The sequence below is a fragment of the Spea bombifrons genome, chromosome 4 (genome assembly GCF_027358695.1).
Source record: "Spea bombifrons isolate aSpeBom1 chromosome 4, aSpeBom1.2.pri, whole genome shotgun sequence".
Classification (NCBI taxonomy): Eukaryota; Metazoa; Chordata; class Amphibia; order Anura; family Pelobatidae; genus Spea; species Spea bombifrons.
Genome location: NC_071090.1, coordinates 75624422 through 75642310, shown reverse-complemented (window position 1 = coordinate 75642310; position 17889 = coordinate 75624422). Strand labels below are relative to the sequence as shown.

Sequence of the window (17889 nt, the reverse complement as noted above, 5' to 3'; positions counted from 1 at the left end):
TTGAAGTTTAATAAGTTTTTTTTCTTCAAGGAAAAGCAGCTGGGTTGGTGAGGAAGAAACGATTGGCTGATTATTCTCCCAGGATACACAGGGGGGAGGACACCCAGCTGATCCCATTACCAGCATCTGGCCAACCCCCACCCCTCCCAGTCCTCTCCTGCTTTCCAACTTTAATTGATGAACAAACTGGAAGAGACTTACTGCTTCTCTACTCCGCATTCACTCCCCTTTCTTCACCCCCCCCCCAATCCACTCCTTAATTACGCTTTCACTTGTGGAAGGGGTGGTATAAAGAGTCCTCATCCGGACCCCAGTCTCCTGCACTCTCCCACCTTAACACTCACTTGTGCACTTCTCTCCCACTTGCGTACGTTTCTCCGGCACCCGCACTCCGCACTCACACAACCACCTGAAGTGTAACGGATTCGGCCGCAGGAACCCAACACAAGCTGCATCCATCGCACGCCTTGCAGCTAAAAGGTGCACATTTACTGCATTAAGGAACCCAGAAATCAGCCATCGTGGACTCAGCAGAGGAATCAGCTGTTGGTTTATACGCCATGAGTACCATGAAAGCAGAGACGGAGCACAATAATAACATAGAAGAAGAGGTGAGTGTGATTCCGCCCTACCTGCCCACACCCAGCTCGCTTCTCCTTACTACTTTTGTTGTTTGGTGCGAACAAAAACTATATTGGGTTTAATCCACCCTTGTGTTCAGGGTGAGAGCCTGTGTTTTATTGCAGTGTTCCACCTTTATGGCTTTCTAACTTAAGTGATGGGTGTGTAGAACCACACAGCATGTGTACCTTTTTAATGCTTTTGTAGTCTGACTCCTTGGTCTTTCATTAGACTAATACTAAGGCCATGGCTGGTAACTTTAACTCTGTTCTAGGCATGCCCCTTATATCTGTTTTTCCCTTTTCTCCTTGCTGTCTGAAGGCATTCTTGGTTGTGTTGACCCTACTTTGGGGGAATAGTCCAGGAGACCAGGATTGAGTGATCTGCTTTCAAATGCATGCCCTTGGTGTTGGGCTTATGGATTTATTCTATTCTGTGTGTAACTTGAGCTATAACTGAACATTTGGAATGTTTCCTGTGGTCTTCGCTAACTTCTATGTATGGGCATCTCCTTTTTGTGTGGCTTTTTTTTTCTCTCCCTTATCTCAATGAATGTGAGATGTTATGTAGTAACTGTTCTGCACAATAACATTAGGCTGAACACTATGGTATCTGTTGCGTGTTTTATCTGAGGTCCTAAAAAGTCTATGTAACAAATTTTTTTTTTTTTTTTTTTTTTTTTGGCCCAATTAAAGGCTTCAATTTAAGACATTGTTTCTTTTGCACTGACATGGCTATTTAGTCAAGTGTTTATTGCCCATGGTGTAAAATATATGTAATTGAGATACAATGCCTTAAATTTGATTTCTGAAGGAGGCTTATAACTGTAGGTAATAAGTTATCTATACATGGATGTTGTTGAAACTCTTCTAATCTAGAAAGAATGTATTGGCTTGCTGAAGTCACAGTAACGTAGCAGTCAAAGTGAAGCTAACGCTCTTCAAGCGTGGAGATTGCTCAACAGCTAGTGACCAGGAATTACAATAACTTCCTCCTTAATATTGTCTGCTTTAACTGTAGAGCAGCAATCACACTGATGGTCAATATTGTCCCTGTGGGTAATTCCCCACAACTTATCTCCTCTACTTTGTATCGATTCCTGGTCTCCCATGTAGGTGCAGAAGACTTTAATACTTATGACTTCTGACTGCTGCTTTTGACCCTGTGCATTCTATAGAGCATTATGGGTTTGTTTGTTTTTCTCCCCCTGCCCCCCTCAAGAAAAAAGCGGAATCCTCTCTATATATTTGGTGTTTCTCCTTGCATGGGGAGTACTCGCTGTCACTGCTCCACTGTTGCCCCTTGTCAGACTTCCAGGACGTCAAACAATATATTAATGGTGGGGTTTGAAAATGTAAGTAAATGGCTGAATGCTTCAACCTTGTGCACAAGAAGCTACATCTCAATCAGCTTTCTAAACTTGGCTTGCACCCCCACCCCGTTTTTTATTAGTTTTTGATCCGTCACCTTCCTAATCTCAACATGTTTAGAAAAACCAACAGTATCAAGACATGCTATTCTTAAATATCTATGTAGCACTCTTTTGATCCCATGCGGGGCCCTTAATGAGGTGTGGGTTTCCATTTAATATTATGAATCGAAGGTTTAACAGCTGTTGCAAAAAAGCAAAGTTTATGCTGTCTGTGTAGTTGATAAATATATTGCTTATTTACTTCAAGTGAAACTTCCCTGTAGCCATGTCACTTTTGCTTGGTAAAACTAATTGGGCAAAACGCAATCTACTACGCCGTAGGCTTTATTGATTTTTAAAGGGAACCTTCCATTTTTATAGCAGACTTGCAGTTCTTTCCAGAGTATATTAAAGGCAAATTTTAAAACTTTGTGGTTAATTTGTCTGTCAACTGTATGTTAAGGCATTGGTCACCATTTTTTATACTTGTGTATAAACATATTATATCTAGAGTTGTTACAGCAGATGATGGTACGTGCAGAAGTGTTGGCGCAAGTATTAAATCCAGCAGAACAGTGCATTTTTGTACTTGTGTTCATGTTTTATTCTCTGGTGTGCAGTGTTGCATAAGCTACACTACACTTCACAAATTTCTGTATTTCCTTAACACTTAATCCTTAATTTCCTTATTTCTGTGCACTTCTGTATTTCCTTAATGCTATGGCTATAACTTCCATTACAGAAAATGCTTATTTAATCTTTCAAAAGCAGGTGCAGTGTTGGCATGAGGCAAGACCTCTTTCCCCAAACCCTAGTTGCTACTATTTTCCACTAGGAACAAGGCCTAGGTACTGATGGATGCAGGTTATGTGCTGTGACTGTCTGGCACATTGATGGTTCTATAGCTTTAATGGCAAACCGTAAAGCCCTTCCACACTTTATTGTGAAGTAATTATAGTACTGTGGAATCCATATGCATAGCAAGAAGTTCTTGTACTAGCTTTATGATGGAGCAGTGCTTCTGTGAAACCTTATTGGTGAGATCAGACTACTAGGTGACCCATTTTGCCATGGCTGCCTCTTAATTTGGTAGAGCATTCTTCTACAAATTGTACGGGGCTCATGTAATTTACTAAAGGCTTTTCATGGTGAGGCGCAAGGGACGCTTGCTTTTTCATGTCTTAGGTTGGAACCCTCAGATCCTTCTGATTACAACCCCCTGCCCCCCCCATAGATCAGAAATACAATATTTTCATTTGTGGGGTTCCCCCCCTCCTCCTCATCAGAGCTACCAATAAAACTGTGCTTGCACTAGATTTTCTTAAAACACATTTAAAGCACTGTTCATGTATAATGGGGGTCTTCTAATGCAGGTGCTAAAAGTGTGCTTAACCTCTATGGCAATTCACATGACAGGCACATCATGGAAATATCTGGTATGTCATGAGCATAAAGGTGCTTATAAAGCAACCCTTTATCGCTTTCATAGCTTAGCCAGTGTTGCTGAAAACTCCAACACTGAGGCATTGCACCAAAACCAAAAACATAACATGGACCCAATGAGGGTAAAAAGGTTCTATCCAGACCCTCCTGAGACTTGTAAGCTTCCCCTGCAGGGTGAACAAAGAAGCCCTGTAAATAGATAACATCTAACATTACAAACTAAAAATGCTGAGATTTTTTTTCTCTTCTAATGCTTTTTTGAAGGGGGGTCATCGTGCTCTTCTCTTTACACCATGTTGTGGCCTTCTCTGCACTCAATTCACAATTGTATACATAAATGACATCTTTCAGTCTACTCCTTGAGAATCCTGGTGCCACATGACTGTTTTGGCAAAGGGATGTAAAAGCCTTAGTAAACCTCTATACAGAACTGTTCTAAGCTATGAAATGTGGTTGCTAACGTCTCATCTGTCAATTAGTGTAAAATGTATTGTTGTGGTACCTGGTGTGGAGGGTGACTAGAGTGCTTACACTGAAGTTCTAGGCATGTAGCTCCCACAGCCTGCCATTCCCAAATTTGGTTTATCAGACTGTTCCCTGGCAGTATCTGGGGAGCTAAAAATAACCTTAGGCAAAATAAGAGATCCAAGCTCTTCGGGTATTTTTGTTTCAAAACTAATGGTGTATTCTGATGCTTTCAAGAAAAAAGCCATACTCTTCCCTAGTGGCAAGTGTAGCTCTGGCTTTTGCCAGGGACATGGATGTTCATTCTGGTTAACTTAAAAACATACTGAACTATTCAGGTAAACTAAATGGCAGTTACTGTAGCACCTCATAGTATTGTAACATGCACAGCATTACGTTGGAGCTCTTTGTCCCTTGCTGTGTCCCTTAACATCATGTTACTTGATGGCATCTTATTGACCTACACTATTTGCACACACAAATGCATACTGCATGCCAATGCAGCTTCAGGTGCTTTCAGCCTGGTCTGTAAGTGATGGCCCTAACAACCTTTAATACTAGGGTTTTCATTTTTTTCTTTTTTTCCCTCCTGCAGTCTGTTGTGGACCGCACTTCTCCCAACCCCCATTCACACCTGTCACAGACTCTTACTTCCGCACATGTCAGCGGCTCATTTGTTTAAGCCACTAGGGATGTTTTCTGTCTCGGTGAGAACACATTCTGCATCAGTACCAAATCCTCTAAAATATTTACCAGGTCTGCTTGATTCGTGCAGTAGATGCACCTAGGGAGACTATAGCTGAGCTGGGAAATGGGTTACCACTTTGCTATGCATGGCTGATGTGTAGTCTGGCCACATGCAGTCACCAAAGACCAAATGATTGGAAATGAGAAGTCTTGTTGACTCTTAATTGCTCAAATAGCTTGCTAATTTTTTTTTTTTTTCCCCCTTTCTCTTCTGAAACAAATCTGTATTAAACTTTGTTCACAGGGTAGTGACAAAGTGTACCTCACCTACTGGTTCATAGTAAATGCACCCAAGATATTGACCGGATTTAGGAGAGAACAAAGCTTTTTTTTTTTGGCACTTTTAGTATTCTAATTGTAGCTTTTTTTCTTGGCAATTCCTCGACATGTTCTCAGTTTAATATACAGACCTATTCAATTCATGTTCCCACAGGTGCGGACACTCTTTGTCAGTGGACTCCCAATTGATATCAAACCCAGAGAACTTTACTTGCTTTTCCGACCATTCAAGGTAGGGTGCAACCATAACACAAGAGTGTTTACCAATCCTTTCTGTAAAAGAATAAGACTATATGGTAAATTTGTATTTATAATACAGTCTCTTCTCTCTTGGATGACATGGTAGGTAATGTTAAGAGAAACAAATAGAAGCCTAAACTGATGCCACTATCTTACAGGCATTACTCATCTTGTCTCACATGGCAAAAAAAATCAAAAACCCATTAAGTACAAAGAATGCTGTGCAACATTAACTTATTTTTAATCCAGTTAAATGGTCAACACATTAAATGTCGGTCACGACTGCCTAAAATACAATCCTTTGTAATGTACATGGACTTGTGTATCTAACATTACATGTGCCAGGAACACAATTTATAACACTGGTTAAGCGGGTGGTTTAATAGGCCAATATGTAGGCTGATGCTACTAGAACAATAGTTGGAAGGGAGCAATAGCCCTGATCTGCTTTTACATGGTCTTGTGAGTGCAAGTTTCTATTACACTCCAAAAACATTGGTTATAGTCAATTGATATAGCCAGACAGTTGCTTTAAGTAAAATACACTTAAATCCATATAGGTAAGTACCTGCCTTAGGTCTAATAGGCTTCCATACTGATCTTCACGAGTGTGCAAGGTTTTTGCAGGGGTAGAGACTTTTTTGGGGTTAGCCACCAGTTTCTGGGCAACTAAAACTCCCATGGTTCAAAGAGGTAACTGGCTTATTTTTCTCTTCCCTCCTTTGCCTGAACTGGGGGTCAAACTGCAGTGAAAGGTACAATTTCAGATTTCACCATTCTGCCACTGTAAATGATTTGACTGATGGGCAAAATTGACTTGGGTTTTGCACATTTAAAATGTACATTTTTTCCCTTGCTGCTTAAGTTCATGAAGCTTTAATAATTCTTAAAAAATCAATGCACAGGGTTATTTAATATTCTGGCATTTTAAAGGCTGTATAGTCAAGTCAATTTCCTACTTGATTCCCATCCTTAAATAAACTGCACAGCATAAGCACAAACCTCCACACTGACAGAGCACAGCCTTAGCCACTGCTGGGAAAAGTATGGATACCACGTCAGTTCTGCTACTGGGGACCACAGCACCACACCATGACAGAGGGTGCAGTTACACTCCTGCAGCTTGTCACTGCTGTCCCTGATAAACCATGCAGACCTATCATTACCTAGTGTCCAGCACCTCCACTTCCCCAATGCTGCAATAACACCACAGGCTTTGCTCACCCTCTGAAGTAGTGTCTTCTAATATATCTTCTGCTTCTAGGGTTATGAAGGATCACTGATCAAGCTAACATCAAAGCAGGTAATCTATGAATCATGGATAATCACAAGTGTTATTGAAGATCTGTGTTCTTCACGTTGTAATAACGTTTTATATTTTTTTTTCCCCCTTTTGCTGTAGCCTGTTGGCTTTGTCACATTTGATAACAGGGCAGGTGCTGAAGCTGCAAAGAATGCATTAAATGTGAGTATCCAAACTCTCTGCATGCTCAACAAATGTCTTTCATTTTTTATATTGAGCAATCCATCTGCCAGGGGCATATAAACATGTCAAATGATCAGGCTCCTGTGCATGTCCCCTATTAGGGATATGTTTATGTTGAAATAGCCCAATTAAACAATGGGGTTTTATGCCTAGCAGCAGATCTTGATAGTAACCTTGGCCTGTGACCCAAGCCAGATCTTAGGGGGGTTGCAGTTACATAAACATGGCTCCATGTTCTAGTTGGTCCTACAGCTTGACCCTCTTGTTAAATCAAATTGTAATTTGCCATGAAATGACTTGATGACAATGTTGAAAAATCCTCCTTTGTTTTACTATAGGGTATTCGATTTGACCCAGAGAACCCACAGACTTTACGGTTAGAGTTCGCAAAGGCCAATACAAAAATGGCAAAGAACAAGCTAATGGCTACACCAAACCCCACCAACCTCCACCCTGCACTTGGAGCACACTTCATTGCACGAGATCCATGTAAGTTCTGCCCTTTTTTTTTTTTTTTTCTTGTTGTAGGAACTGACCTTTTTCAATCCCTGTTGCCCCAGTGGAAATAACAGATTATGAAATCTGTGATAAACTTTTATCCCCCTTAGATGACTTAACCGGTGCTACACTAATCCCTGCATCACCCGAGGCCTGGGCTCCTTACCCACTATACACCACAGAGCTGACGCCAGCAATCCCCCATGCTGCTTTTACGTACCCGGCAGCGGCGGCAGCAGCTGCTGCTCTTCATGCACAGGTAAGTAATGGATAGAATATCTGGTGGGTATTCAGGTATGTAGAAATAATGCAGGCTTTGTTTATGGTATCAGATTTTGGCTAAACTGAAAATGCTAATTTAAGTTTAACTCAGACTGAGGGTTACAATGTCGTTAAATGGCTTACCTATTTAAATGTCTTCTGTAGTTAAACATTGCCATCGCCTATTGACCTAAGATGGGTCTTAAACAATTCCTCAGTGTCTGCAAATGTTCAGATTGCAGCAATTTTGAGATTAATATTTGAATCCTTAATCTGGCTCAAGGAGAATTGAACAGTTTATATAGGAGGAATCTATGCAGTCCTTGATTATCGGTGTATTAATGAAAGGTGTATGTGGAAAATATTCATGATATACTTAAAGGATCCCGCCTAATGTATCGAGGTAGAAGCTTTTCTAGCTATAAACTTTCATTTATTAGAGTGCTACAAAGTATTGATTAAGATGAGAATGTATCAATCTCTAATAGGACTTCAGATCTTCATGCATTTCAAGATAGTCAGAGAAACACAAATGTGTTTAAATATCAATGCAGCCGTCCCTCTTAAGGGCTCATTAGAGCAGCAAGCTCCTCCCCGAATGGTCACAAAACTTCAGTATAACCCCCCCATGCAGCTCTCCCAAAACTATTGCTGATGCTTAGTAATGGAATGTTATCTTCTTTACTCCCCCTGCTCCTGCCACAAACAGACAGAACATAAAACATCTGGCTGGAATGGCTAGTTGACATGTCTATTTGCATTAACAAATGTTCAAGGTGAAAGGTTTGGTTTCTTTTCTATTTTAATAGTAGTACATCTTATCTTATATAATAAAAGGAAACAATTATGCACTACAATGGCTGCAGTAAGGTCAACAATTTAAACAGTTTATTAAAATTGAAGTAGCAAAAATCTTCATGGAAGCAGCAACAAAAACCCATTTATGTAAATGTTGGTGAATTCTTTGAGGCTGCAAATGTTTCAGTATGCTAAATCTGATGCATAACTTTGTTCCTGCTACCTGTATGTTACCAGGGTTGTGTATTTGGGTTGTTTTTTGTTTGTTTTTTCTCCCCACTGTTAGTCCTTATGGAATTTATTGAATTAAGACAAAGGCAAGCAAACTCTGTGGGAACATGTCAGCGGGTTAGACATGTTATAGGAGATTTGCTCTAGTGAGGATTAGCATGACTTACTCCCACCCCCCTCATCAGAAATGACAATTGTAAAACTAACACTTATAAGGGGGTGGGGGGGGTTGCTTTATCTACTGCCCTGAATATGGCTGCTAGTATCAGTATCGGAGGTGGATCCAGCCAATGCATAGTATTTCAGACTAAACATGTAGTGATGGCAATGGGGAATGTGCTATAAAACTATGGAATTTAACTATTCCTCTTTTCCACAACACCATTGTAGATGACAATATAAATCTCAATACTTAACTTTCCTCCCTACAGATGCGCTGGTATCCTCCCTCTGAAGCCGCTCAACAAGGATGGAAGTCGCGTCAGTTCTGCTAAACCTCTCCAGTAAGTAAAGTGTTGAATCTCCTATGTGCAGCTACTATATCTTCAGGATTTCTTCTATTACAATGTTTAGGTCAACCAATGTAAACTTGCAAACATTGAGCATATTTACTAGTCTCTGCTTTTTATTGACTTGCCTGCTTAAATTACTCCCACATGACTTCTGTTGCTGACAGAACGGTACAGTCCCTAATTTCTGCTTTAATATTTTTGTGTCCCATACATATCCCTTAACATAAAGCTGCTGCTACTCAACTATTTCTATAATTTACTTAAATCACTTGTCATTTGGATTCTTACCCACTGCAACAATGTACCTTTTTTATTTATTTTTTTAGTGGCAATCTAAAAAAAATACATGCTTTACCATTAACGCCTTTTTTGTAACATTGGTTTTGGGACCCAGACTTTCAATCACTTAAGTACCTCACTAGTAAAAAGACATTTCTCAATATATTACCATTAACTACCTTTTGTAATCTCAAAACTTCTATCCTAACACTTGTTTCTTGCAGTATGCTATGACTAACTTTTCCCCTCTCCTCCTGTCTCATGAAGTTGTGTACCAGACATGAAGCAGTTGAGTGAATATCTGAACCTTTTCCAGATGCCTCCAAATGTTTGGTATACATGTCCAGCATGGAGCCTTCACAGCATAACCCTCAGATTCAAATGAATTCTACAGACCTCGTTCTGCTCCATCTACAGCAGAGGCCAATTCAAGTGACTTCAAACATTGGGATAGTGAAGGCATGGCCATTACTGTGCAAGACTCCTAATGTCTAGAACGAAGGATTTTCTTCCTTTGCATGTTGCTCTTCTGGCATGAAATAACAATTGTGTGTATTTGTTAAAATTATTGCTTGTGTAACAATTGCTGCAAGTCTCCCTAGATCCATTGGATTATTTCTTCATGCTTCTGCGAAGGCTTGGTTTATTGCTCCCCGTCAATCAGAAAAAAAATGCACTGTTAAGTCAATCTTTACAACACCAGTTTCTTTCGTCTTCATTGGAGAGTATATTCTTGCCAAGTACAATGCAACCTTATGGGGAAAACAGAGCAAAAGTACCAGTATTTTTGTAACTTGTTTAATAAGGAAATATTTATGCATCTAAGTGTTTTTTTGTGTGGTATTAATTATTAAAAGAAAATATTAATCTGTCGTAAGTTAATGTTCAGTTAAAGAGCGTGGAGAATCTGTATGGTTTGTCTACAGTACTTGATGAACAATTGTGCAATTTGTTTTTGTTGCAGTCTACTGCTTGACATTGATATTTCAGTATTATGAAAGGCATCCTGCTTGTATGAGAATGTGTTTCTCTACTGATGATCCTATGAAAATGTGATACTGGATTAAAAATATATAAAATATTTAAACTCATAGCTCATGTAGTCTCTGTTCTACTTTTCTGCATTTTTTTCGGGGGGGTTTGTGTTGGGACAGTCTTTATTCTGGGGCACACTTCCTTGTCCTCATACTGGACACCAAGAGATGTCCCATCTATGAACACCGTACAGTGAGGGAAGGCCTCGGCAAGGAGAACACTGAGGTTGTATGCTAAGATTTAAATTTTATAATCGCATAAATATGCTTGTTTAATCTATGGCTTGAGAGGGTGTCCCCATAAGTCTTTGCTAAGGGGCAATGAAAAAGCACCCTGAACTTGGCCCACTGCACAATTGGTAGCCTTTTCTAAATGGACCAAATAAAAATTTACAGATGTAGCCTAAATTGGTAAGGTATGTACTCTATTTTATTTCTATCCACCCAATCTCTTCAGTGGACATTGTGACCTAGAATATAAGTCTGAAAAAAAAAAAAGGCAAAACTGTGGTAGAAACATATCTACACGGGACCCTGGTTGTCAAAAGTCTAGAATGACTCTGTTGCTTAGTATGAAATGGCTTTAGGCTTTTTGTTAGTAGAGGTCACCATAGTAACTGTTATTAAATAACCATTTAAGTTAAACAGCCAGTTAAATATTAAGACTCTGCAGCCATTTAAGGTTTGTCTTGCTGTTGGATAGACTTTTTTTTTTTATTTTTTTTTTAAAGACATGCATAGCTTTCAAATTAAAATCTTGCTTCGGCCAAAAACAAATCTCCAAATCTGCTCCACTGGAGGCTTCAACCTGTTGTCATCTGCATGATTCTGCTTTATTTTATGCATAAGGTTAAACTGAAACCTGCCTGATTCATTACAGGTTCTAGGAAGTGTGTGTGTGTGTGTGTGTGTGTGTGTTTCAGGTAGCATTCTGTATATATTGATACAGAACAGAAAATAAGATCTGGGCTAGATACCAAGAGATTTAATTTTTTTGCAGCCACACAAATTCCAACATATGAATGTTCAATCAAAAAGTAATGCAAAACTAATTTCTAACATTCACAAGGAGGCGGTTTTATTCAGTTATTTCCTTTTTTAATTTATAATCCAATTAGGACTTCAAGGATAAAAAGCAATCCTTTTAATGCCCCAAATATTAAAGACACTGGCTGACTATACCTCAGTAACTTGTATACATGCCCCCCCCCCCAACTATCCCGACTTTTGGTCTGTCCCGCCATTCCCTATTTTTGTCTCGCTTTGCGGGGTCAGGTGTAGGCTGAGGCGAAATCCGTTCTCACCTCAGGTGCAGCTGCGGGGGGTGCACAGCCGCCTGATCAGCAGCCTGCAGGACTAGTTGGGAGATCGTCATCTCTCTCTAATCGGCTCAACATTAGGGAGCGCGGGGATATGACGTCACCCCTGCGCTCTGCAGCAATAGCCTGCACGTACTGAGGAAGCAGTAAAGCAAGGTTTGAAGTGACAGGCCTCATGCTCCCACCACAGGATAGAGGATGAAGAATGGTGGAAGAGGTAAGAGATGGGGAGAAAGGGGTGTAATGGTAGAGTATATGCATGTATGTGTTTGTAAGCTTTTGTGTGTGTATGAGCAGTATAGGTGTTTGTAAGCTGTGTGTAAGGGTGTATATGTGTGTAAGCACAGTGTGTGTTTATGAGCAGTTGTGTGTAAGGGCACTGTACGTGTAAATGTATGTTTATGGGCAGGTGGGTGTAAAGGTAGTGTATATGGAGAGGCGTGTGTAAGAGCAGTCTGTGTGTGTGTCTGGGCGGTTGTGTGTAAAGGTAGTATGTAAGGGACCTTGGAGGGAGGCTAACATTAGCCTTTTTTTTAATAAAAAAATCTCTGCTGTTGACTACTCTTCCACTGATACTCAGCATTATGGTGGACACCTGGCTGGCTGAGAATCTTAGGAATTGTAGTCTCAGCCAGCATCATGGAAGCAGTATGTCTGGCTGAGCCTCATGTGAACTGTAGTTAACAGCAGATGAATTGTGAATAGTTGTGAATTTAAACTCCCACGATGCCTAGTCATGTGGACATCTGGCTGGCTGAGCATCATGGGAATTGTAATTCACAGCTAACATCTACTGTTAACTGCACTTCCCATGATGCTCAGCCATCATCAAGGAAGTAGTATGTCTGGCTGAGCCATATGGGAATTCGATGTAGCGTGTTTTAAATAGCGATGCAAGCGCAGCATTGTAAAGTGCAATTGTATTGGTGAATTCCACAAGAGCGATTAAAAAAAAAAAAAAAAAAAAAAGTCCCTCTTTCACATTTTGAAATGTTGGGAGGTATGCATATACACACTAGCACATTTTTATTTTTTTTACATTCACATTTGCAGAGATTTGAACACACCAACACACTCATGTTAACACATATACGCCCTCTCTGCACACAGACACATGTCCTCAATAACACACACATACGTAATATGCTTTCACATTTACCCCCACACGTCCAAACATGTACACTGCCTTACCTCAACCACAGGTTTTGTGTGTTTAACTGCAGGGTCACGTAACCTTTGCGAGACTCCGCTATGTTCAAGCTTCCCTGTCTGCCCCGCAGCGTGTCGCTGCTCCTGGTGCGCAGCGCGTCGCTGCTCCTCGTGCTGTCCTCATGGCTCTGCCTTTTTTGCTGAAATGCACGAGCGGCCAGAATAATTCAGATAGATTTGCGGAGAAAGAGCGGTGCATTTGATGCTTGTAAGATCTTAACAGCAGGGTCTGTTCCTGTACCAAAATGGCTTAATGTGTTATTTTCAGTTTTACATATTTTTAACTTTAATGGTATTGTTAATCCCCACCACTGTAACTAAGTGCTACAGAAGCTGCTGCTGCTCCTCTATAAATATGTAATCTGTACTTCCTTGGACTGCTGACTAGTGCATGTCTAATGCCAGCAGTTTGTAATATATGGCCACAAGAGGGCGTGCAATAAAAAGAACATCTCAGAAATCGCACAATTTCTTCTCATACCAAACTAGATGACCATGAAGAAGCCTCCTGTCATGAAGTAAGTGAAATGGCTATATGACCCTAGTTAGTGGTTTTAAGCATATCTTGAAAAACTCTGAAAAAAGCTTTTGCTGTGATTATAACTAACCTACTAGTGCAGACTTTTGTGTAATATTTATCATATTACACAAAGGTCTGGACTAGTAGGTGACAGTTATAATCGCGGCAAAAGCTAAGGAAAAAACACACGGAAAAAAACATCTTGCTTAAATTATTTTCCGGGAAAGATTTGGGCTTGATTTTAGGATGAGGTTTTTTAATGTTGGGTTTAGTTGAAAAAGTGTTAAATTCAGTATATTGAGCGGAACATGTTTAATGACCACAGGTGGATCAGGAAGGTTATGTGACTGGTAAATGCCAATACTGCCAGAAAAAGATACTGATTGACCTGGTGGGCTCTTCACATGCTAGCATTAGGGACCGCTACTGGAGTTAACAACTAGTCTTCAGCAAATTATGTAATCACGTAGTTGGGGGAACCTTAAACTCTTTGAGCACAGCCAGCAGAATGACAAATAGAAAGTCTCTGATGATGCGCAAATATTCTAATTCTAAATATTCTAATTCTAGGAGAACACATGCAGATTAGCACCAAGTAGATTGCTTGATTCCTATCCAGCACGGCCTAGCTTGAAGTCGGAGCAAGATTATTTTTACGCATTCCCATAATTATTTTGCTGACTATACAACCAGTGGCACAATAAAAAATGCTGAGGCCCCCCTGTGAGACTAATGGTGGGGGGCCCCCAAGTTCCTCCCGTAAACTGCTGCTTAATGGACATGCACGGGGTCACACGTCGTCAGGTGAACCACTTCCCTCATGCACTCTTCTACTCAAGTGACCTGTTCAGCAGCGGGGTCAATCGCCTTTCGATGAGCCATGTGCCAATGTCTCCATCTATATCACATAGTCCTTAATCATCATGGGATGTCTGCACCCTGTAGCGCTTCGATAAACTGATTTAAAAAAAATATTTCCTTGCCATTCCAGGTGGCACATGAGAAGAAGGCTCCGCCTACCAGGTAGGGCAGGAAACACTATAAAAAAAGGAGACCTCCCCCTTCCTCCCCAGTGTTGTTTCCTGCCCTACTCAGGTAGCGGTTAGGCTGAAGCTTACCTTCTTTCTCTTTTTTGTTTTCTCGGAGCCCCGGGGGGGGCGTCCTCTCTCCGATACCCGGTAGTGGTCCCGGTGGATACAGGTGGGTGCGGCAGCCTCGGAGGCTGTAACTCCGCGGTCATCGCGGCAACACGAGGCTCAGCCCTCGTTAGGCTCTGCCCACAGCCCAGGGGCTCACTGGGATGTGCATCCCCGGGCTCCGGTTCTCTCCGTCCCGGGGAATCCTCAGCGCGAGGCATGGCAGGGGAAGGTTCCAGAGTGCTCCGGATAACAGGCGCTGTGAGCAGGATTCCATAGCCGGCTGTGCCGGTTTCACGGCACCCTTTCTCATAATCTCCTCTCTGTATCACTTCCGGCGCTGCGTCCGGGGTCACGAGAGGTCAATTGACGGGGATTTTCCGGATATGATGTTTCCGGGCCTGGGCGCCTAAATGCCTCTATAAAAACGCCAGAATGGGTAAGATCTTTCCTTGCTCTTCGTTCCTGTACTGTATTATTGGATTTACTACTCCTCTTTTGTGCCTGCCTGTGTCTGAGGATTGTATATTGCCTTTTTCAAGTAGGTGTTTCCCTCTTGGTTTGGAGGGACATTTCCATTGCCTATTCCATTGCTTTCTGTGGTTACATCTTTGTGTTTTTTCTCCTCAGTCATGTCAGACAAAAATCCAGACATCCCTCCTGAGGCCTCCCCACATAGGAAGTCTGTGGGGAAAAACGAAACACAAAGCCTGCTCATCCTGTAAAAAGACCCTACACGACCATATGGCCAAAATGTGCAGCTCCTGCTCTCGGCCTAAAGAAGTTTCCACAACAGCATTTACCTCCTGGTTGAAGGGGGAACTTCAGTCTACCTTTGACTGTTTTCGAGCCATGGCAAGCTCCACTCAGGCGCCGGTGCCTCAGCATCAACCTTACCAGCAGGGTCCACCAAATGTTCTTCCAGATACCCTGGAAGATTATTCGGCTCCTTTTTCTGAATACGACTACCAGTCGAATGACCCCCAGTCTTCGGATGAGGACGGGGAAATTAAAGAGGAAACCTTTTTCTTCCCAGTCGAAGAAACAGGGAAACTCATCTCTGCAGTCAGATCTACTTTGAATCTACAGGATGACATACCAGTCTCAAAACCAGATCCTTTTCAGGGTCACTCTAGGAAACCGCAGACTTTTCCAGTTCACGATTCACTTTCTGCCATGATCACGGAGCAGTGGAAATATCCTGACCGGAGATTCTTCACGTCTTCCAGAATCAAAAAGCTGTTTCCTTTCGATAGTAAGAATTCTGATGCCTGGGAAGTCCCGAAAGTGGACACCGCAGTAGCAGACGCGTCCCATTTCAAAGACCCCATGGACCGGCGGGCTGAGAATGCCGCCAAAAGGGCTTTTGGAGCAGCAGCGGCGAACTTTCGTCCAGCTATTGCAATGGCGTCAACTTCTAGAGCCATTAAAATCTGGCTCCAACAGGCGGTGGAAGACCTTGCAGCTATTCCAGGGACAGAGCAGGTCGCAAGAAACCTGTCCGACACCTGCTTAGCAATTGACTTCATCTCCGATGCCTCCATTGAATCTGTCCGTACATCGGCTAAAGCTACGGCGCTTTCAGGGTTTCTAGACGAGCTCTCTGGCTTAAGTCGTGGTCTGCAGATAATGCCTCAAAACACAAGCTGTGCAGCATTCCGTTCCAAGGGAACCACCTCTTCGGCAGCGAACTCGACACGATTCTAGAATCCACCACGGGTGACAAGCACTGGTTACCTCAGAGGCAAGGACCACCTCGTTTCAGGTCTAATTATTACAGAGCTCCAAGAGACAGGGAGTCCTACAGGCCCTCAACCTCCAATCAAGACTACCAGTCCTTACGGGGTAAACCCTACGCAAGAGGTAGATTCCAGAGAGGAAGAGGCAGAGGCAGGGACGGTAAAGCAGGAAGGTTCTGACGCCAACAGGCTTCAGGTAGGGGGCAGGTTAACCGGTTTCATTCATGCCTGGGAAGAGATCACCTCAGACCCCTGGGTCCTTCGCATCATCAATCAAGGCTATACACCGGAGTTTACTCACCTACCTGCCCAGAAATTCCTGCTGTCCATGCCTCCCGCAGATCCTTGGGAAAGAGCGGGATTCTTCTCCACACTTAATTCACGAAAGGGCTCTAGTCCCGGTGCCTCATCAAGAAATAGGAGAGGGAACCTATTCCCACGTCTTTGTCGTGCCAAAACCATCCGGGAAATTCAGGCTAATAATCAACCTACAGTTGGTAAACGCCTGTATAAGATACAACAGGTTCCGGATGGAATCCCTGAAGTCCGCCACAGAGATTATTTCATCGGGGGACTTCATGGTCACTATAGACCTGCGGGATGCCTATCTACATGTCCTCATCAGGGAAGACCACCAAAGATTCCTCCGTCTGGCCGTTCCATTGCCTCAAGGTGTTCGGCATCTTCAATTTCGGGCTCTTCCTTTTGGAATTGCTTCAGCACCACGGATCTTCACGAAGCTCATGTCAGTGGTCGTGGCCTTCCTGAGGCTAAAAGGCATAAAAGTGGTCCCATATCTGGGCGATTGGCTCCTGATAGCGGCCTCAGCATCATTGCTCCAATCCCATCTAGAGTTTTCCCTCAGGACCCTCCACAACCTAGGATGGCTAGTAAACATACTAAAGTCACAGTTACTTCTAAACAGACGTCGGACGTCGGAATGATCATCGATTCACAAGTACAGAAGACGTTTCTCCCGCGGGACAAGATCCTAAGATTAAGGGAATTCACGCACATGGTCCTACAGAACAAGTCAGTGTCCCTCAGATCCATCATGTCATTGCTCGGTCTAATGACCTCCCCTATCTCAGCGGTTCCCTGGGCACTGGCTCACGCAAGACCTCTTCAACAGTTCTTACTGGATCACTGGGATCGCTCCAGGACGTCCCTATACAAGAAGGTCCGGCTTTCTCCCTTCGTTCAGGAGTCGCTCCGTTGGTGGCTGTCAGCCAAGAATCTTTCACAGGGACTCTCTTGGCAGACAGGATATTGGGTGGTAATCTCCACCGACGCCAGTTTGACAGGCTGGGGTGCTGTCATGGGAAGCAATATTACCCAGGGAACCTGGTCTCCTCAAGAATCGGGCCTGCACGTCAATCTCCTAGAACTGCTAGCGGTCTGGAGGGCTCTAAGGTTCTGGTCTCCAATCCTGCGGCACAAGTCCATCAGGATCCTTTCGAACAACGTCACCGTTGTGGCCTACCTTTCCAAGCAAGGTGGCACCAGAAGCAGACGCCTGCAGACCCTGACTGCTCAGATCTGCCGATGGGCGGAGTTCAGTCACTGCACTCTCTCCGCGGTTCACATCAAGGGTTCACTGAATCAGGAGGCGGATTACCTCAGCAGGAACTCAGTACTTCCGGGAGAATGGTCCTTAAACA

The 17889-nt window shown here is 42.6% G+C and overlaps 1 protein-coding gene across 3 annotated transcripts in view; it reads left to right on the top strand.

The window, feature by feature from the left end:
• Nucleotides 1–268: 268 nt before the first annotated feature.
• The window catches only part of RBPMS2 (RNA binding protein, mRNA processing factor 2), a 76220-nt gene continuing 58599 nt past the window's right edge, over nt 269–17889 (top strand). The window contains exons 1-8 of one of the 3 annotated variants that reach the window (XM_053464770.1): nt 269–611; nt 5121–5198; nt 6471–6509; nt 6609–6671; nt 7031–7181; nt 7301–7449; nt 8912–8983; nt 9588–10364. In XM_053464770.1, coding sequence (XP_053320745.1) covers nt 561–611; nt 5121–5198; nt 6471–6509; nt 6609–6671; nt 7031–7181; nt 7301–7449; nt 8912–8974 — 594 coding nt within the window. In that variant the 5' untranslated portion in view covers nt 269–560 and the 3' untranslated portion in view covers nt 8975–8983; nt 9588–10364. Of the gene's footprint in view, nt 612–5120; nt 5199–6470; nt 6510–6608; nt 6672–7030; nt 7182–7300; nt 7450–8911; nt 8984–9538; nt 10365–17889 lie in introns of those variants that run through there. The other 2 variants (XM_053464768.1, XM_053464771.1) reach the window with 2 other exon arrangements.